Genomic DNA, 21,967 nt, shown 5'->3' on the forward strand with positions numbered 1-21,967 from the left:
TATGCTAGTGCTACAGTGGCATAGGATAAAAATGGGAGTACACCATTTCTTGTCTACTTGGCGCTGTGGAAATCTAATATTAACTTTTGTCTAAGAACTAGCAGCCTTATATCTGGTGATGCTAAGGCATTCTAAGAAACCAAAAAATCAGTGCAGACTGGAATCAGTGGTTAAAATCAGGGCAATTTTGAAAGGTTCTCCACTGTCTTGATTCAAAACAGCATCCAGATGTATCCAAACATAGATGAAAATCTAATTTCATGAACCATCATGCAAAATGTTGTTAAAATCAGGGCAGTTTTGAAACGTTCAGCTTGATTCAAAATGCTGTCCAGTTGTATCCAAACATAAACAAAAAACTGCTCCTTGATTTCAGGAACCATCACGCACGATATCTTAAAAGATGTTCAGATGAATAGCAAACAAACATCTCTTCAAAATATATAGTAGATGCATGTCCTGTGCAGTGACAGCAAAGCAGACCATACTTGCTGGGGTTACTTTTTTTCCCCCCATTATAGGCCCAGGCTCCACTACCAGTGCCAATTACACATGGCTGATGGACAGCAAAGCCAGTCTCAAAATGCAAAACTCATAGAAAACACATTCAACTAAATCTGGACTTAGTCTTGTTTAAAGTAGACCCTTTGAAATCAGTGGGTTTACCACTCTATGCATGACTAGCCAAGCAATCCAAAGTATAGGAAGCCAGCGTAATTTATGCCAGGATAAATGATTCCGATGTAACTCACACCTGTTCCAAACTCCACTCAGGAGCAGAGCTACTGCTGGCATAAGCCTGGCAGAGGGAAGTCAAGCCTTTAAAATAGAGTTTGACGTACACCATCCCTTTTTCCAGTGTAACTTCCACTGAGTTGGTAGTTCACAGGACTGAGCTGGACGGAGTTTGGAATAGGGGTAAATCTCCCCCTGCCCCACCACTCCCCCGGAATGTCCCTTTTGGGGGGGAATTTCCTCAGTTCAGCCAGGTTGGAGAACTTAAGCCAGTGTATCTCTGGCTGAGCTGGGATTGGATTGCACCCTTAGTCTGGATTCAACCCATTGCTGATTATTATACAACTATTCATATTGTCGCTCACCCCAGGGCCAAACCACTGTACCACCAGCAGTTAACTTAAAGCTTACCATATATATGTCTTGGGTCTGTATTGAGTCAGGTGCCGTTGAAATTGTATTTTTAACAAAGCTTTCTTGACTGTTATAGATTTTATTTTTTCTTGGGATATTATTCCAAATCCAGGTACAAATTACTATTCTCAAACTATTTCCATTTCCTTTGCAACAAGAAAAGCTGATACCGAATAATATGTAATGTCAGCCATACTCAGAGTAGACCAATTGAAATCCACGGAGTTTGGATATCAACCATAGTTTACCAAGTCTTCATTCAATGAATTTTTAATTTGCCAAACTAAGGCTGCAGTCATATACTCACTTACTTTTGGAACAAGACATACACACTGAACTCTATAGGCCTTATTTCTAACCAGACATGTAGAGCAGGGGTTCCAGAACTGTGGTCCGTGGACCACCAGTGGTCCACAAGCTTTATTCAGGGGGTCCACAACATGACTGCATTAAGTAGTCATTTTGATTTTTAACTGTATTTTTATTGTTTCTTTTATTTCTTAGTTTGCATTTTATTGTATTACAATTTGAATTCAGTGGAATGTAGATTGTAATATGATAAAATACAAAATAAGAAACCAAAGAAGCAATAAGGATGCAATTAAAAAACATACAATGTCTAGCACAGCGCATGACAGTTGCTACAACAGGCAGAAAAATCATTCAGTGGCCCGCCAAAACCCATAGCAATTTTCAAGTGGCCCATGGGGGGGGGGGAGGTTTGGGAACCACTGCTGTAGAGGATTACACTCTAAGTTATCTCAGCGAATTGTATTTTCCAATGACTTCAAATGCCTGTTGTTATGTGCCTTCAAGTCAATTTCGACTTATGGCAACCCTATGAATCAGTGACCTCAAGTAGCATCTGTCGTAAACCACCCTGTTCAGAACTTGTAAGGTCAGGTCTGTGGCTCCCTTTATGGAATCAATCCATCTCTTGTTTGGCCTTCCTCTTTTTCTACTCCCTTCTGTTTTTCCCAGCATTATGGTCTTTTCTAGTGAATTATGTCTTCTCATGATGTGTCCAAAGTATGATAACCTCAGTTTCGTCATTTTAGCTTCTAATGATAATTCTGGTTTAATTTGTTCTAACACCCAATTATTTGTCTTTTTCACAGTCCATGGTATGCGCAAAGCTCTCCTCCAACACCACATTTCAAATGAGTTGATTTTCTCTTATCTGCTTTTTTCACTGTCCAACTTTCACATCCATACATAGAAATTGGGAATACCATAGTCTGAATGATCCTGACTTTGCACTTGAGAACCTTTTCTAATTCTTTCATAGCTGCCCTCTCCAGTCTTAGCCTTCTTCTAATTTCTTGACTATTGTCTCCATTTTGGTTAATGTCTGTGCCAGGGTATTGATAATCCTTGACAAGTTCAAGGTCCTCATTGTCAACTTTAAAGTTACATAAATCTTCTGTTACTACTTTAGTCTTTTTGACGTTCAGCTGTAGTCCTGCTTTTGTGCTTTGCTCTTTAACTTTCATCAGCATTTGTTTCAAATCATTACTGGTTTCTGCCAAGAGTATGGTAAAGTCTGCATATCTTAAATTATCGATATTTCTCCCTCCAGTTTTCACACGTCCTTCATCTTGGTCCAATCCCACTTTAATTAATTTTAATTAGGCAAAAGCCTAATTAGACAGTATGAGGCATTAGAGATGGTTTATGTAGTCTGTTTGTCTTTCTTGCCTTATGATGGTATCATAGTCGTCCTTGAGCTAAATGCATGTTTCATTGGTTTCTTAATACAGAGGTTGAAGCTGCCCCAAACAGCATTGTTGCAGAGTATCTGGAAGAGAAAAAGAAATATGAACAATTGAGGAAGCAGCAGCCAAAGAAAGGGCCCTCCCGTGAAGATCAGGTAAATAATTGAAGGTGATGAAACCAGGATCTTCTTGTTGGAACTGTAATTAAGGAAGCTAGAAAGTTCAAGTATCAATGGCTACTAGCAGGGCCGGTGGCAGAGGGCGGCCAGGTCAGGCCCTGGCTAAGGACCCCTCCTTAGGGTGGGAGGGTAGCGCTCCCCTTCCACAATCCAAGGCAGGGTCGACTGCTGACCCTGCTGCAGATCGCAGAGAGGGAGCTCCCAGCCCCCCCTGCAGACTGCATGGGCCCACAACACCTGTCCTCATGCTCCACTTACCTCTCCCTTGCCATGAATGCTATGCATGCTGTGCAAGCATACCTGCCATCAACCAAGACAGCAGTGGAAGCTTCTCTAAGGAGCTGATGCCCCACCGTCTTCTTCGTTGATGGAACGTATGTGCGCATGCGTAGTGTAGCTTGCATGCATGCCATCAACCAAGATGGAGGCAGGGGCATCAGCCCCTTAGGGAAGCCCCCGCTACCATCTTGGTTGATGGCAGCCTTGTGCAGGGATCCTTCCTAAGGACCAACTGAAAGGTAGGTGGGGTGTGTGGGTGGAGAATTAGGTGGGGTGCTGTGGATCCAGGGCAGGCTGGTGCCCAAGGGTACCACAAACAAGGAGAGGGGGAACCCTCAAAGTACCTTGCCAGTGAAAAGCCAAAGGTGGAAACAAAAGTGTTTTTATTGCTGCCTGACACATTTCAGGTGGAAAGAACCTTTTATCAAGGGCAATCTAATGGAAGTCTTTCTCTGCTGTCTCATTGGTATAGCCAACTAACTAAGGTGCCAGCCCTGGTACTAGCTGCAATAGTTATGCCTATTTTCACTGTCGGAGGCACTAAGCCTCTAAATATCAGTTGCTGGAAATCATGAGTGGAGAGAATGCTATTGCACTCAGGTCCCGCTTGCAGGTTTCCCATAGGCATCTGATCGGCCACTGTGAGAACAGAATGCTGGACTAGATTGGCCATTGGCCTGATCCAGCCGGACTCTTCTTAGGTTCATAAGGTTTATCTTTAATTTTATTAATGTTTAATTGTGCATACTAGTCATGGGCTGAAAGTTTTGCTTAATTTGAAAGTGTTCCAATAAACCAGTGGTCTTCAAATGGTTTAGGGGAAAATGCTGGAGTTCTGTGCAGTCCCACATAGGGATTCTGCAACTGCACAGAGCAACACTGAGAGCTTTCTAAACTCTAAAAATCTAGAGCTTACAGATGAGCAACCTGTTTTGAGGCGTAGTAATCCTATGACAAGCAGCGACTAGATGAATTGGCCGTGCACCCTCATCCATGTTCCATAATCCTCTGCCTCGTACAAGAGGCATGTGGCAAACAAGTCAGTGAGGAAAGAGTTCCCTGAAGGCATAATATATAGAATTATCTCCGTGCATTTATGTGTGTGAGCTTTTTATTTAATAAATTAATATCCCATCTTTTAGAAAAGCTTCCTTACAAGGTGACATACAATAACATAAATTAAACTAACTTATTACAATATAAAAACATAATAGTTAAAATTAAAACACACAAACACAGTAAAATTAAACAGCCACAGCCAGCAATAACTTTAAAGTAGCACTCAGTCCATTAATAACGACTGAGGGCTCCTGCTGGGAGGAAAGGCAGGATATAAACCAAATAATGAATAAACTAAATAAAATATCAGAGAGCACAAAATAAAGCACCACCACAATCAAAGTAGCCTAATTAAAAATCTTATAATTATGAAAAGGCAGCAATAAACAAATATGATTTCAGTGCCTGCTGAAAGGCCTGTGATAATGGCATATGTTTTATTACATATGTTTGTAACTTTCTAGTGGATGTATAACTGCAGCATAAAGTACTGAAGAGATTTGAATTGCACACAGACCTTTGCAAGAAGGTGAGCTGCTCCATTCCCTTCAATGGGAATGAGAAGCATTTTCCAGCTTAGAAGATAACAAGGCAGTTCCACTTGCACAGAGATCTCTCTGCCCGTTAGAGGACAGGCAGGTTCACTGAAGCTGCATGAATTGAGGCACATGGAATTGGATTGAGGCAAATGAGCTGGCATATTTGATCTTTTACACAATTTAGATAATTAGTTTATGGTTTGCTACATATATTTATAAGTACAACTTTAAAAACACATGCACAATGCATCTGCTCAGCATATTTCACAATATATGTCATTACCAATGCAATTGTATGCTTGATCACTTTGAGTAGTTGTGTAATTAGGACCAAAAGGTATGGTGAACTGTGCAAGTTTTCAGCAATCACGTTTTAATTCCAGACATTGGCACTGCTGGACAGATTCAAATCAAAGCTGAACCAGGCAATTGCAGAAACTCCTGAAAATGAGGTGTCTGAACCTGAAGTGGAGGATGATGAAGGATGGTAAGAAACTTTTTGACTTGAAATGTTTGCTTAGGGGAAAATATGATCAAAGGGGTTATCCATCTTTAAAAACAGTACACTTCAATGGTCACTGTCTAGAGACTTGTGTACAAGATTCTGGTAGAGTGTCATTTCTGATTAACAGTTTCAGCTGCTAAATCATCTTTTAAATCATCTTAGAGCTGGCTGTGAGAGCCTGCACCTGGTGTTTGGTCGAGGAAACAGTAAGCTAGGGTTGCTGCTGGTGTACCGTCCAGCCTGTTGCCCAGCAGCTTCTCTGACCAAGCTGGTGGAGGATTCCTGAATGTCCTGGGGGTGGGGGTTCAGTGGGTAGAGCAGGTGACCCCGTTGAAGCCCTTGCTACACTATGGAATAGTGAGATGCATTGGGCTCTTGACACAGTCACCCCAAGCACCCCCTCTGGCATTGTGGAATCCATTCTGCACCTTGGTATATCAGAGACTTACAGTCAATGAAACAGGCTGGAGGATGGCTAAATTGCAAGTGGCAAAAGACCTATTGCGAAGCCAGCCGAACACAAGTGAGCATGCATAATTGTGCCTAGTGTGTGGCAGTGAGTGTAGCGAAGAAGCCCCACTTCTCTGCTTCTATTGCATCCTCAAGTAGCCACCTACCAGAGCTTTTCTGTTTTGTCCAGGGTTTGTTAAGATCCACTCCCACTGTGACTTGTTTGCAAGGCACTTTGAAGATAAAGTCACTCACCTTTGTGACACCACATCCACATTTACTGCAGTCTCTAGTGAGATGTCCAGCTCAATGTCTGCCGTAACATGATAAGATCAGTTTTCAGTTGTTGCAGCCTGATGTTGTGGGCAAGGTACCAGCGACAATGCAGACAGCCACATGTTCCCTCAACCCTTCTTTCTTGCCTGATTAAAGGTTGCCGAGGGAATATGACTGGGTGGATCCAGGGTGTGGTCAACACATCCTTGCAGGAAGGAGTGGCCCCAGTCATCCTGAAATAAGTGGTGATTTGACCAGTCCTGGAAAAGCCCACCCTGGACTTACTGGTTTGTGACAACTACCGCCCAGTCGCAAATACCCCCTTTCTGGGAAAGGTGATAGAGAGGGTTGTGGTACAACAGTTGCGAGGACTCTGGGATAAAACCAATTATTTTGACCTTTTCCAGTTGGGATTCAGGACCCGTTATGGGCCTGAATTGGCGTTGGTCACTCTGTTAGATGAACTTTATCAAGAAAAGGACAGGGGGAGTATAACCTTGTTATTCTTAATTGATCTCTCAGCAGCTTCAGATACCATTGATCATGGTAATCTCCTTAACCGGCTCTGTGAGATGGGTATTGGTGGCACTGTTTACAGTGTTTCCAATCCTATCTTCAGGGTCGGGTTCAGAGAATAGCACTGAGTGATTATCTCTTGGCACCCTGGCACTTGAGCTGTGTGGTGCCACAGTTTACCTTCCTGTCCCCAATGCTATTTAATACTACATGAAGCCATTGGGAGAGGTCATTAGGAGATTTGTGGCGAGATGTCATCAGTATGCTGATGACACACTGCTGTTTCTCTGTACCATCTGAATCAGGAGAGGCTGTTCAAGTCCAGGACCAGTGCCTCAGGTGACAAAGCTGACTCAGGAATAACCCCCAAACTACAAACTTGATTCTTTTGGGGGAATGTAAACCCATCCCTCAGAACAGACCATCTATATACTGCACCTCTGTCTTGTCAGGATTCGGACCTCATCCAGCCCATTTACTGATTCCAGGCACTTCCACCCAAATCTGATAAAAGAGAGGTACATCTCTTCTTAGGATTTATTAATGGAAGAGGTTTACTAGCCGAGGGGTTTGGGTTGCCTTTTCTTTTTGCTGCAGCAGGCCTTTAAAATAAGAAATAAGCTTGGAAATAAGTTACATGCGTTTCTGGGGAACTTTGTTTCAGAAGACTCCCACACTCCAGCAAGGTGACATGCATGCATGTGCTACAAGCAGTAGTTCTTCCACATCATGCTGTTTTTTCCCAAATAAAATTCCCAGCATCAGTTTTAAAAGCAGTTTGGGGATTCTGTAAATTGATAAACAAGTAATTACTAAAACGCACTTGCAAATGAAGTGCAATAACCAGTGACTAAAATGCACATCCCATTGGGTTTCAATTGCTTACTTTATTTAGATAGGTTCAGACTGAGATAATAAAACTTTCATCCTAAATTTGGGGGGGGGGATCATTGACGTTAGTAGAAGTCAACTTGCAAGTATGCAAGCTGAATCCAGACTAAATTACTTGCAGTTAGGTCCCATTAAATCAGTGGGAAAGGTCAGTCAATGAAATCAATGGGAATAAAATGTAACCAACTTCGTCTGAATCCAAGCCCTTGTGTTTGATTAAGATGTTAGTCATCTTAATCCCAAAATACCCAAGTTCAACCGGGGTGTAGTCTGCAGTTTAAGTGATAGCCTTCTTTCTTACTGTAGTCTTTTCTGACACTGTGGCTCAGTGTACATAGAATGAAATAAGGGGCTGCCCATCAAGGCTATGCCTTGGGATTGTGTGCTGTGTTGATCAACCTTCCCATCCCTCTTCCTCCATAAATACTCTGATTCCCTCCTCACTTTCTGATTTGGACAAACTGTAGTTTCCATGATGTTCAGACTGGATAAACCATAGTTTACTTTCAAATTAGAATTTGAAATTACTAGGAATATATGAACCTGCATTCAAATATTCCTCATAAATTATATCAGGTCAGATTGTTTGTCCATCTTGCCCAGAACTGGCTACTCTGACTAGCAGTGCCTTTCAAGGGTCTCAGACAGAGGTCTTTCAAATCATCTGCTATTTGATTCTGTTTTAACTGGAGATGCAAGGGATTGAACAGGGACCTCCTGCATGACAGACATGTCCTCTATCATTGAACTGTAATCCCTTCTCCTACTGTTTGAAGTGGGTTTTCAGTACTGGTTTGGAGGCATGCTGTGGCTTGCATGAACCAGTTTGTCCATTCCAGAGTCACAGCAAATTATGGTTAGCCTGAACCAGAAATAAGGGAGGGAATTGGAGTATCCAGAGTAAAGAATCCAGTCTAGACAAACAGCCATGATAACAAAACAATGGGTGGACTGCTACATGCGAACCAAGCAAGGGAGTTGTTCCTATCACTGGAAAGTCAAGACTCCTAATTTCAGGAATAAATATATAACAAATAACTCATTCTTCATAATCATGTACTGTAACATGAGAAATGTCTGTTTGCTAGTTTAATGGGCTACAGTTTGTGCTAACAAGATCCTCCCCCAATCTTACTTAAAAGTCAAAAGAAAATAGTGTTAAATATTTATTGGAAGACAAAAACATGTAGGTGATGCTGGAGACATAAGGCCTTGAGCTGACACATTAAGAATAACAATTCTTGCCTCTTTGTCCTCTTCCATGTGTAAAGGACACAGAATTCCTCCCAGTTCTCAAGACTTTGCTTGCCAGCTGATGCCTACATTACTGGCTGGTGAGAGAAATGAGAAAACTTAATGTAAATAGGTATGGAGCTAAATGTTCTACTCAACTTGTATCTTTTTTTGTTAAATACTTGAGTTGTAACATTTTTTTGAGGTAACAGTAAGGAAGAGAATAAATTATTTGCAGCTACTGTGGAAATCTTCACTGTGTTTGCATTTTCTGCTGTTAAGGATCCTGGGGTTATATAGCAGACTTCATCTCATGTTCTGTTTTTACTCTGTGATGATAAAGAAAAGGAAGGTCACAAGGCTGCTTGTTGCTGAACCAACATTTGCTCTCCCATGAATAGTACAATGATACCTCATTTTTAATATGAATTACTTTTCTCCTTTCTTTAACAAATGTGGTTTTCAAATGGTTAAAATGAAAGCAGTAAGCAGAAAATTTGAGGGCTGGAGAGCATTCCTCAGCCGTCATCATTTGTTGTTGTTATATGCCTTCAAGTTGATTACGACTTATGGCGACCCTATGAGTCAGTGACCTCCAATAGCATCTGTTATAAACCACCCTGTTCAGATCTTGTAAGTTCAGGTCTGTGGCTTCCTTTATGGAATCAATCCATCTCTTAAACAGATAATGTGTGCACACCTATTCTGTATTTGAACCATGGACCTTTTATTCTTTCCCTTTAAAGTTCTGCCATTAACAATACGCAACAGTTGTTAAACTACAGACACTAAAGACAGATTTTGCATGTTTCCCCAATTATATTGTTGCCGCTTTTTTACTTGAGCTAGGTAAAACAGCAGCGTGGTTAGTTAGCTAAGCTTTTGATCTACAGTGTTAAGAATCCTAGATTATATACTATTCTGGAAACCACGATAGCATTTTGTTACTTTCTTGGAGGTCCTGCATTAGTTATAAAGTTGTATGTTTGTTTAGGTTAGGTCAGGGCAGTTAATGTGTAAAGACCATGGTTATTTTTCAAGAATATTAACTCTAGAACATTTGTAATAGCGTGGGACTTTTCCATATGCTATTAAGACTGCAGGAGTTTATCACTGATTTCCATGGTGCAATGTAGATAAAATGATCCATAAACTGCAGTCTCCAATCACCCTGGAGGGCACACATCTGTCCTTTGTTATTGCTGCACTTTCCCATGAGATGAAACTTTTGAAGATACGTTTTGGAGGACCTTAATTGACGAACTCTCAGTTAACACACCACAGTTCCCTCCCTTTGTCCAAACCACCAGACCAATGGTTTAGCCTTATCTTGGAAACCAGGATCAACCATAATTTCCAATACTGGTTTAGCAGGGCAAACACATTAATAGTTTCAGCTGACCAAAAAAGGTAGAAATTCAATCACAGTTGGAGGGATGGTCAGGATGAAAGACTGAGGATCATTTTTAAAGGCTCATTCATGTAGCACCAAAACTGTGTTCAAGGGTAGTCTGAACCAGCCCGGAGCCTGATATAAACCACAGCAATTTTATGTATAAATGGTAAAAGTAGAAACCATTCTTCAACTTCATGCTGACTACATTGGAGTAAGTGGCTTGCAGACTATAACATTCACAATCTCAATAACCATAAGACTACAAAAAGTGCAAATAATCTTATGGTTGTGGGATTGGTTTGGAGGATAAAAAAATATTTTTGTATTCAAATTCCTTTTTTCCCCTTTTTCAATGCCCGCAACTAGATTGGGTGGCTGGATCCAATTGTGGCAACTTGGAAGGAATTTTTAGTGCTGACTTCCAACCCACTCCTCAAAATACAGCAGTGCGCTTGAGATGATGTATTATAAATATTGTGTGAGTGTGCATGCATGTGTGATATGCTTAAATTATATGATTTCTAGACCATTTTGTAGGTTACGGTTACTACTTTTATGGAAAGTGAAAGCCAGCCAGGATGCCGTCCGCTACTGTCAGGGTGTGTTATCTGAAGTAAAATGATTGCCTGTAGGACATCCTTATGTGTCCACATGAGTGGCCACACATTGAGATATAATTTTCATTTTTTGTCAAGATAGAAGCTATTACCAATTTGTTATATTTTCTTTTATTTGGCAGTCTCTTCCCTCTGCATTTTTGGCTGAATTGCCCTGCTGGCATGGAATACAGCAGACATTTGGGTACTTTTCAGAAGTATTTTACTTCTCTGTGCAAAAACATTTTTAAAATATTACAACTCTACTGTAAACAGTGTGTGTATGGTGTTTGATAATTACTACCAGATTTTACTGTTTTACAAGGCATTTGGGGAAGCATGGTTAAAAGATCTAAAGTGCGCATGATAGTATAGAGTTTCATTTTAAAGTTTAGAAACTCTTCTTGGGACATACTTCTGTTGTCTGAAACTCAGCAACAGTTCCGTCTGTCCTCTTGCCTCCACAATACAGAGCTATAGAATGTAGAGTTCATATACAAAGCAGGTCATAAATGCTGACGGGACACTTGTAGGGCTCTTGATGGAGCCCCATGCAAACCTACACAACCCACTTCTACATGACAAACCTAGATCTGGCACAGAAATGGCAGTTACCACATTTACTCATCTTTTCTTGGCAGCAGCTGAAGTTGAGGTGTTCACTGTTGATAAATTTGACACCAACTATTTTCATGACCGTTATTAATGAGGTGCTCTTGACTTGCCTTTGGATTTTTGTTTCAAAGCTTCAATTGTTTTCTTTTCTTTTTTGACACATCCCAGGGGATAAAGTAAGGACAGTTGCTCAGTTTCCCAAATAGCTTCCAGCGGGGTGTGTGTGTGTGTGTGTGTGCTTTTGAGGTTCCATTTCATTGGCTCCTGAACAGCATGTTTCATGGTTTGGCAGATTCAGTGAAAAAGTACAGACCAAAGAGCATTGCAGACTCACATATGTGTCATAGGTGATGGTGGTGGTAGACGTGCATTTATGCAGGGACAGAGAGCATCCAGGAGCAAACTCCTGCCTTTCACTTCACTGCTGGTTTCTCCTCCTACTGAGGAGGATGAGGCCCATTTATTCCTTCACTAGAACTCGCTTGCTGTGATTTTTGAAATCCTCTGCTTTGGCATAGCCATATGTATCATAAGTCAGTTCCCTGAATTCTGTCCAACCCAGGGCGGTTGATTTTATCCAGATAGAATCTGGCTCAGTGTTCAAAGCCCCACATTGAGTTCTGTGGAACAAAGCAAGCAGGCACATTTGTCCTATCCTTCATCCCAGACACTGGAGTCACCAAGAGCAGAATTAGATATTTAACCTTTATCCCAATAGTGTCCAAAAGCTGAATTCCGTATATCTGTATTCAGGAAAGTACTACACTGCACTTGAGGGCAGTGTTATAATCCATCATCCTTGCTAGCTGGTCACTCTTCCTCAATCATTAAATGTAAATGTACTGTCTTCAAGTTGATTCCGACTTATAGTGACCCTATGAATAGGGTTTTCGTGGTAAGCGGTATTCAGAGGGGGTTTACCATTGCCCTCCTCTGAGGCTGAGAGGCAGTGACTGGCCCAAGGTCACCCAGTGAGCTTCATGGCTGTGTGGGGATTTGAACCCTGGTCTCCCAGGTTGTAGTCCAACACTCTAACCACTACACCACACTGGCATTAGGGATGCCCTGTCTGTCATAAAGACATTTTTAATATATTTATTTCTTTAGTATTTGGAATAATTAATGGTTCCAAGGGCGGAGATTACAGCAATATCACAATTAAAACACCATACAATTAAAATAATAAAATAAAAACTACAAAGCAACCGATATCAGAATAACAAACAGCAGCACAGAACAGTAATTAATAGCATTGCATGTGTATTTCAGTTTTGAAATCATATCAGCTTGTATTCAAATTCTGACTTACAGGACAAAAAAACATTTCTTGTAGGCTGCAGATTTCTGCTGCTGCTTTATGATGTGTTTAGCAGAGATGAGTAAATAGAAAGAAATTGGAAATTCCAAGGAAACCTACAGGAGAAAGTGGTTATCTATATAGACATGGAGTGAAAAGCCTATTCTACAAATGGCACATAGAAAATAATGCCTGATAGCATACATTAAACCAAAACGCGCTACTCTGCTCACCTAAGATCCATTGCATAAAGAAGGCCAGAAAGATTCCTTATCAGAGCTTGGAAGATTACTTTTAAAAAGTAATAAATTACAGTTACAATTACTTGGCCCCAAAAAGTAGTAATTACTGTTACAATTGCAATTGCTCTGAAAGTAACTGATTACTTTTTCTCAAAAGTAATCACTACAGTTACATTTCAGTTACTTTTTTAAAAAAATGCCTAGAAGGTGCTGACCTTGGCTGCTGCACATCTAGTAGCCTAAAACAACATTAAAAATAAACACACACACAGAAGGTAGTACAATAATACTTTTACAAATTCTTCAAAACTCAATTTCATGGTATCCTAGAACATTTGCAGCTCCCATTTTATTCTAAACCAGGCCCAAAGTATTAGTGCTGGCAAGTCTGAGCTTAAGCTGACAATTAATGAAGGGAACTTTGTCACAGTCTAACAGAACTGTATGTCCTTGTGTAAAGGTTATATTCAGAAAGATGACTCTTTAAACTCTTATTTAAAGTTTTTAGGCAGCTACTATGTCTTTACTGCCCAAACGCAGAACAAAGCCTGTTAATTCCGACAGTGTCCTATATTAACTTATCAGTAGTTCAGGGGTAATAACTAAGATGCTAAGCAAAAAATAGCCAATTAATCTCAGCTATGGAATCATAGGTCATTCCTGACCTAACTTCAGAGCTCTATACTATACACATATGAATTTGCATTGCTCAGTGTGCTCTTACAATTAATTCAAAATGTTGCAAAGAATGTGGAGGCACACACAACTTTAGTTAGGATCAAACCTCTTTAAACACAAGCTAAAACCAAAGACAAATATTTACTTTCAGAACATTATTTTTTATTATTGCTTTTATGTACAGCTCATCAGTCAGAAAATTAGAAGAGTAGTGAATGTAATCCCTTCAGCACTTCACAGTAAAATGTTCCCCTCTTACTAAAGGCAGCTAGAAGTCAGCATGACCATAAAACCACTTCTACATATCATCAATGATTTACAGCCTATTCTGGACAACAATACACCCCTCCTGCAGGCCCTGGGTGCTACACCTGTCCTTGCTTAGAAACAGCCCTGTAACCTTAAACAGCTACTTACCAGCAACAACAGGCCATATAACAGAGATACAAATGGAGGGATCAGATCCTGTGACAGACCCAGATGCGAGTTGTGACCTCAGTGGTGTTTTATCTAGCAACACTATTGCAGGACCTAACAATGTCACTCACAACATAAACATCTATAGGACTACTGCTGGCTGGGAGGTAGACACCAACCGTAACCTCCCTAACCTTTTTCTGTTGCATCTCAAGAACAGCAACCTGTTGCCGCAGCTATAGCTGGTTTCCAAGGGGCAAGCCTATTTGGCAGTAGCCAGCAGGTCAGCCCCAGCCCAGGGAAACACCAAAGGAGAGTGTCACTCCTTTGATTTGTTCCTTGAGGGTGTGATGAGAGTGAGGGAACCTCATGTGGATCATTGGCTGTGGATGAATTTGCTCCTAGCTGAGAGATTGGAGAGGGGCAGCGGAATGAGAACTAGCCAGACTTACCAGTAAAAGATGGAATGTTGGCTTCTCCAACAGGCTGCTGCTCTTGAGGTGCAGCAGATGTTGATTACCACAACCATTACCAGCCCAGAGAAAGGTGGTTGAACTATATGTACCTATACAATTCAAATGTGACACAGACAGAATATGTTCTTTGTACTTAGGAACTACTTTGTCTGTTAAATCTTGAATAATGACTTCTGAAGCTCTCTAACAAGAGCACTGTCTGGACTATAGCTCAGTGGTCAAGCACATGTTTTGCATATGAAAGGTCCTAGGTTCAATACCCAGCATCTCCAGGTAGGATTGAGAAAGACCTCTGCCTAAGATCCTGGAGATACACTGGTAGTCAGTGTGATATGATAGCTGACTAATAGCCTGACTTATTATAAGGTAGCATCCCCTGAAGATCTGGATCTGTTTTACTACCTACAGGCCCATGCTGCCAGCTTAAACCTTGAAAAGCTTCATTGATGAGTACATCTGTTCACGCTGCCTATGACAGTTACTATTTAGTGATAGCCTAGCTATGTGAAGTAACCTTATGCCTATCTAATGGTAAACTAATAAACTATATGAATTTAATAATTTCATGTTAAATATTTCAGATCAGAAAACACTTTAAATTAATGTTAGATAAAAGTAATCCTGTTTAAACTGAACTATGTTTCCAAACACTTGAAATTAGTACATCATCTGTTATTTTAACATAATTATTAAAGCATTCACCACAGGTCTCTGAAGAGGGATGGATATAAATGAGGACAAAAGGAAATACACATGCAGTCTTTCAGGAGTTATTGTTTCTCATGTTATATGAAGTCATAAAAAAATCCAGAAAAAGTCATTTCAAGGCCTACAATCCAATAATGTTTTGCCAGGGAGGTTTTATGCCACCATGATATAAAAACAGAGAGAAAAAAAACCCTGTCTCTGCCGTTTGGGCTCTTGCTGGGAGGAAGGGCAGGATATAAATCAAATAAATAAATAAATAAATTTTCTGTAATTCAAGAGTTTGCTGCCAAGGACATATTATGGTTTGGGGTATTATGCTACCTTTCATTCCTCTACAGCAAGACTGATAAATGCCCAGTTATTTTACACACACACAAAATCTTTCCTTCTTAAAGGGAGCGAGACAGCTTATACAGCATCATTACATCCTTGTAGAACAAAACAAAAAATGTTCTTTTTTTTAAGTTAAACAAAAATGTGCAGAAAACACAGCAGCATCAACACTGACTTTCCAAGAAGGGAAATAAATGATTAGAGAAGAAAGTGGAAATTAAAGCAAAAGAAGCTAGCTCTGCGTACAAGATCAAGTTTAATGAAGTTTAATGAAATAAATAAATCAAGCCAACTAAATCCAAAACTGACCAGCTCTGGCTACAGTTCTCTCACTTTGTTAAGTGGTCAGCTTCGCTTCTGATGGAAGATCAAACAAAGCTCTTTGTAATTACAGGCTCTCAAAGAGATCTGACCCTTCAAATTAGTACCATAAAGGGTACTGTTCCTCTGGTTCCATTTCCACACACCCCCCCATCTCTACAGCAGCCAAATAAATACTGACATACATTTGACGATCTATGCAACACACTAAAAAGGGTGAGATAGATATGAAAATTACTTCCCTGAGTTTGCAACAGTAGCCCTCTCTAAGCACTCTTGCAACGCAACTACAACAAAAGACCACATATTTTTTAAAAATATATATAAAGTGAGCAAGCAGGGGGTGAGGGGGTGGTAGAGAGAGTGACAGAGTGTGCAAGAGGGGATGGCTGAGCAAGTGCGGGCAAGAGAATGGGGTGGGGGTGTTAGGATTTATTTATTTATTTATTGTATTTATATACCACCCCATAGCCAAAGCTCTCTGGGCGGTTTACAGTAATTCCCAAACATGTGCTGTTATTTATTTCCTGAAATGAAGCAAAAAAACTGCTGAGCTGTTTTGATCAAAAGACTGCAGGGTTGGCAACACCAAACTTTATTCACCACTTTGGAAACAATTTGTGATTTTGTTTCATAATTTTGAGAACACCAGGTTAGAATTGATGTTTTCCATGAAATGAATCCAGTGTCTCCCTAGAAGACAAACCTCTCAGCTTCCTGTGTTCAAAAATTAACACAGATTAATAGAATTTAACCTTTGCTTCACTATAGATTTGACATAAAAACATGCTGCCCACAGACAAATATTTTAGGTAGGCTGACATAGAAATATGCAAAAAGCAGCCAAATCTAGGAAGCAGAGGAGGGCAACTCTGCCCTGGAGCACAGTGGAGAGAACTACAGGAACCCATGGCTCTGGCATACCTTAAATTTGCAAATTGCTTGCCTTTAAAGTCAAACCAGGACCTTTACTACTGCTCTCTTTTGGCAGCCACTGGGACTAGGCACTTACTGCTTGCACACACAGGAACCTCTGCAACAACCAACATTGCCACCTTCTCTCACCGACCAAATCTATTCTTTGTAAACGTTTCCTCTCCCAAATCCAAATCATCTTGAAGATCTACCATCACATCGCGCCCTCCTTAAAATGCAGCAGTTAAAGTAAAAGGGAAGAACAGGTGTGTGTGTGTGTGTGTGTATGTGTCCGCGTGTTTTAAATGTTTCAGGAAGACTCTGGTTTAACCCTTTGTTAGATGCGAAGAAACAGAGTCAAATTTAAAGGCGAAGACAAACGCAACAGAAATAGAATAGAGATGGAACGCTCTGGGGAAAGCACGAGCAAGGCTGAGGCGGCTTTTGGACGTTTCTTGGAGGGGAGGGGACCCAGCTCGCACTCAGGATTCCATGCGGCGGGCAAGCCAGCTTGTGCGCTTGCCCCTCCTTACCTCTCAGCGATAGCAAAAAAAAGCCGGCTGGTGAAAAATTAACCCCTTCTCTGCCAGCGCAGGCAAAAAAAATTTTTTAAACCAGCTCTTCTGGGCCATATCGGCCCAATGCCATCAAGAGGGGATGGCAGAGCAAGTGAGGGGAAGAGAATGGGGATGAGGGTGAGGGTGTTGGGATGAGTGACAGAGTGTGCAAGAGGAGGCAGCTGAGTGAGCGTGGGCAAGAGAGTGGGGGTAGGGACGTTATCATAACCCTCACACACACACAGAGCTCCTCACCTCCATTCCGCTGCTGCCTCCTCCATCCTTGCCCTCAGGCTTTCTCCCTCTGCTCCTTTCTTCTCCAACATCATCCAGTCTTGAAGAATTTTTTCTCTTTTTCTCCACTTCCTCCCTCGTGCCTCTAACACAGAGCAGGAGGGAAGAGTAGCTCTGCGCAGAAGCGCAGTATAAGGCACATGTATTTGTCCACCAATCACAGCAGCAGACTTCCCCCCTCCCAGTAACGTCCAAAGTAACGCGGAAAACGTTAGAGTTGCAGCTGAAAAGTAATGAAATTACCACTCGTTCTCTTACAAGCAAATTGTAACGAAGTTACCCAGTCGTTATGCAAAAAAGTAATAAATTACAAGTAACTCGTTAATTCTAACGAGTTACTTCCAAGCTCTGTTCCTTATATATATCTTCCTTGCCTTTTTGCAAAGAAAAAAATATATGCAGTTGGTGAATATCAACATTCCTTCTTTCTCCATTATGAGGAGAGAGCACAGCTTTCATCCAGCACAGCCTTACCCCAATTTGACAATTTAATGCAATGGATTTAGTTCTTGTCTGCTAGGTGGTTAAATATTTTTGATTATGGGGATTAATTTTATGTTTAGAGCCAGATTAAGTTGGTTTGGGTGATTGTTATATAAACATATTCTACTCTGGAAGTGATTACTCCAGCAATTACAAAGGCTTGCACAACCTGAGTTAATATTTAAAGCAAGATAGTAAAATGCATTCCCTTGCCATTCTTCCAGTGTATAACATCAGGCTGTTCAATGTCAGCATTCCAAACCTAGAAGTGCTTGAGTTTTGAATGCTTCCTAAAGCATTTACATGCTAAGAACCTTGCTTCTGGCTAGAATGAAATTTTTCAAGGGCTCATAAATGTTATAATAATTATAAGGTAAACTGTGCATGAAACGTCAGATTAAGAATATATTTTCAGTTCTGACAAAATCTTGGAGAAGTGGTGACAAACTAAAAATTTTATTCCCCACTAAGGCATCACTTAGTGTGTAGTGGTTAAGGTGTTGGACTATGTCCTGGGAGACCAGGGTTCGAATCCCCACACAGCCATGAAGCTCACTGGGTGACCTTGGCCAGTCACTGCCTCTCAGCCTCAGAGGGAGGCAATGGTAAACCCCCTCTGAATACCGCTTACCATGAAAACCCTATTCATAGGGTCTCCGGATCAACTTGAAGGCAGTCCATTTCATTTTCAAGGCATCAAAACATGATTCAGAAAGAGGGCAACAAAACTGATGGCTCTGTTACATGAGCAAATAATAAAATAGATCCCATGCATACTGATCTGAATTCCTTGGAAGAATGGGGTACAAGCATAACAACTAATGAAAAGTCATTGGATATTGAACATACAAGCATGTGAGTCCATGAGAATTTGGCAGCCCAGAGAGATAATTGATTTGTTGTGTTTGTTTTTAACTAATTTTAATATATTGATTCTGGTTTAATTTGTTCTGTCACCCAATTATTTGTCTTTTTCACAGTCTGTGGTATGCACAAAGCTCTCCTCCAACACCATATTTCAAATGAGTTGATTTTTCTCTTATCTGCTTTTTTCATTGTCCATACATCGTCACCTTTCACATCCATACATAGAGATCAGGAATACCATAGTCTGAATGATCCTGACTTTAGTGTTCCGTGATATAAACTAAACTACTCTGCCAGCAATTTTGCTACAAAGTTACCTTTCTATGTGCACACTTTAGCAATTGATGAAACTGATTAACACACTGTATTTGAATTTCATCATGAATAATAATCTTGACCATTATTTTCTAGTATAATTAAGTTTTTCTGTTTCTTTTTCCTTTCCCTTCTTCCCTATAGACTAAACATCGCTCATACCTTCATCCTTGCCTCATAAGTCTGGCATTCCAAATCTTCAGTCTTCTTCTTAGCTGCTTTATGAACATTTCTCCAGTGTGTCAGTCTTCTTTAAAATGGATAATAAGTAGGAACAGTCTAACTACTTCATTCATACCGATTTTTATGCTGCCTTGGGTGGGCACAATTTTCTTTATTATTTGGTTGATTTAAAACATTTTTATACCATGCTTCTTTATATCAGATTCCCAGATTGTGTACAGCATAAAACAAAACAAAAAAACTTTAAGACATGAAAACAGCAGATAAACTTTAAAATAAACTAAATCTAGCTCTGTTAAATTAATGACATATATCAGAATGCCTGAGTTAAATAAAAATGTTTTTGCCTGGCACCTAAATGATAGTGTTGGCACCAGGCATTCAATGTGGAGAGAACATTCCATAACTAGGACACCAGTGGTGAGGAAGTCAGAAGTCTTTTGGATCAGAATTCTTCAGCCTTTTCAGACCTGGGATCCACCTTTAATCCAAACATTCATTTGAGAACCCTTTAAAAAAAATTACCATGTAATTGTATGGTGATGGTGGTGCTGTTGCAACCCATGTTAGATCAGGCTGCAACCCAGTAGTGGGTTCCTTCCAACCCACCAGTTGAAGACCAATGTTTTAGATGATCTTCTTATCTCTGATAGAAGAGGTACATAGAAAAGGGCCTCAGCAGAATTGAGACAGGTTGAAATAGGAGTAGGCGCTATAAAAGATTAATAAAATGACAGTAAAAAATATCTACAGGCATGGAAACAAATAACATTTCATCTGCAGTATGATTACTGTTATTCACCTTTTTAAAGAAGATGAAGAAAACTGACAAGGAAAAATTGTGATTTCCCAAGTCCACCTAATGCATCTATATCTGAAGTGGGATTTGAATGCAGGTCTTCCTGTCCAAATATAATGTTCTATCCAAGATCCCAAACTGGATTTGAATACCATTTTTGTACATCACACAATTTACTGAAAGTTACTCTGATACATTATAAATGCCTGATAATCTTCAGTAGTGCTACAATTTTACTAATTAGCTCTCACCTTGTGTGTTTGATCCTCTGTCCTCTCACACCTGGTCACAACTCTCGGCAGAGCCAACCCTACCATTGGGTAGTATGAAGCAACTACCTTAGGCAGCAGATGCTAGGGGCAGGGAGGTGTTGGAGGACAGAACTATATGTGCTGCATAGCCTGCCCTGCACCCCCTAAGCAAGCCTGCTTCCCTCAGGCATAGTGATGGATGCTGTCCCACTGGCAGTGCTGAAGCAAGATTCAACTGCTATTCTGGGCAGCAAAGTGTCTTGGGACAGTCCCGACCATGACACTGCAGCTTTAGAGAACAGAAGGTACTCCCAACCATGCATACTAATGGATGCATTTCCTCAATGCACTAGAACTCCCCCTGAAGACTCAAGTCCGCAGCTTGGGTGTGCTTCTGGACTCGGCTTTGAACCTGGAAGCTCAGGTTTCTGCTGTGTCCAGGAGCGCTTTTGCCCAGTTAAGACTGGTTCGCCAGCTGCGCCCGTTTTTAGAGATGTCTGATCTGACGAAGGTAACTCACGCCCTAGTTACATCCCGGCTTGACTACTGCAACGCACTCTACGTGGGGCTGCCTTTGAAGACAGTTCGGAAGCTTAAATTGGTTCAACGTGCAGCAGTAAGAATGCTGACAGGGGCTGACATTCGTGCCCATACAACCCCCCTGTTGCAACAGCTCCACTGGTTGCCGATTTGCTTCCGGACTCAATTCAAGGTGCTGGTGTTGTCCTTTAAAGCCCTTCACGGCCTGGCCCTGTCTATCTGTCCGATCGGTTGTCTTCTTATGAACCCCCCCGTTCTCTCAGGTCCTCCGATAATTCGCTCCTTAGGATACCTTCAACCTCACAAGTTCATCTTTCAGGAACCAGAGATAGGGCGTTCTCTGTTATTGCCCCTAGACTCTGGAATTCCCTGCCAATAGAGGTCCGGTCGGCCTCCTCGCTTCCGGCATTCCGTCGCCAGGTCAAGACGTTCCTTTTCCGTCTTGCATTTAACCTGGACTGAGGAATAGGAAATCTCTTGACCATGAGAGATTATGGAGTAATTATGTGTTTATTGTATTGTATACAGTTTTTACTATTTTAATCTTATCTTATAAGTTTGTATCTATGGTGTATGTCTTGTTTTTATAAAGTATTCTCTGTCTATGTTCTTTTATTATAGAGTTGTCCGCCGCTCTGAGCTTTCCAGGAAGATAGAGCGGCATAGAAATGTTTTAAATAAATGAATGAATGAATGAATGAATGAATGAATGAGGTTACATTTACCCAAGATAAATTACATCTTCTTGTATGTAATTTTGCTTTTATGCTGGGAGAGCTTCACCTTCTGCTATTTCCACATACCGAAGCGAGGCTTCTAACAGAGCACTCTGCCACAAACTTTCTTTTCTTCATTGTCCCCCTTGCTTAGAATTTCCCCTATTGAAACAAATA

At 40.8% G+C, this 21,967-nt stretch overlaps 1 protein-coding gene across 2 annotated transcripts in view; it reads left to right on the forward strand.

Moving 5' to 3' along the window:
* The window catches only part of CWC27 (CWC27 spliceosome associated cyclophilin), a 192,967-nt gene that overhangs the window by 151,887 nt on the left and 19,113 nt on the right, over positions 1 to 21,967 (forward strand). For both annotated transcript variants that reach the window (XM_061619114.1, XM_061619123.1), the window contains exons 12-13: positions 2,910 to 3,019; positions 5,304 to 5,407. In XM_061619114.1, coding sequence (XP_061475098.1) covers positions 2,910 to 3,019; positions 5,304 to 5,407 — 214 coding nt within the window. The remainder of the gene's footprint in view (positions 1 to 2,909; positions 3,020 to 5,303; positions 5,408 to 21,967) is intronic.

This window comes from Rhineura floridana, chromosome 1, assembly GCF_030035675.1.
Source record: "Rhineura floridana isolate rRhiFlo1 chromosome 1, rRhiFlo1.hap2, whole genome shotgun sequence".
In the NCBI taxonomy this organism is placed as follows: Eukaryota; Metazoa; Chordata; class Lepidosauria; order Squamata; family Rhineuridae; genus Rhineura; species Rhineura floridana.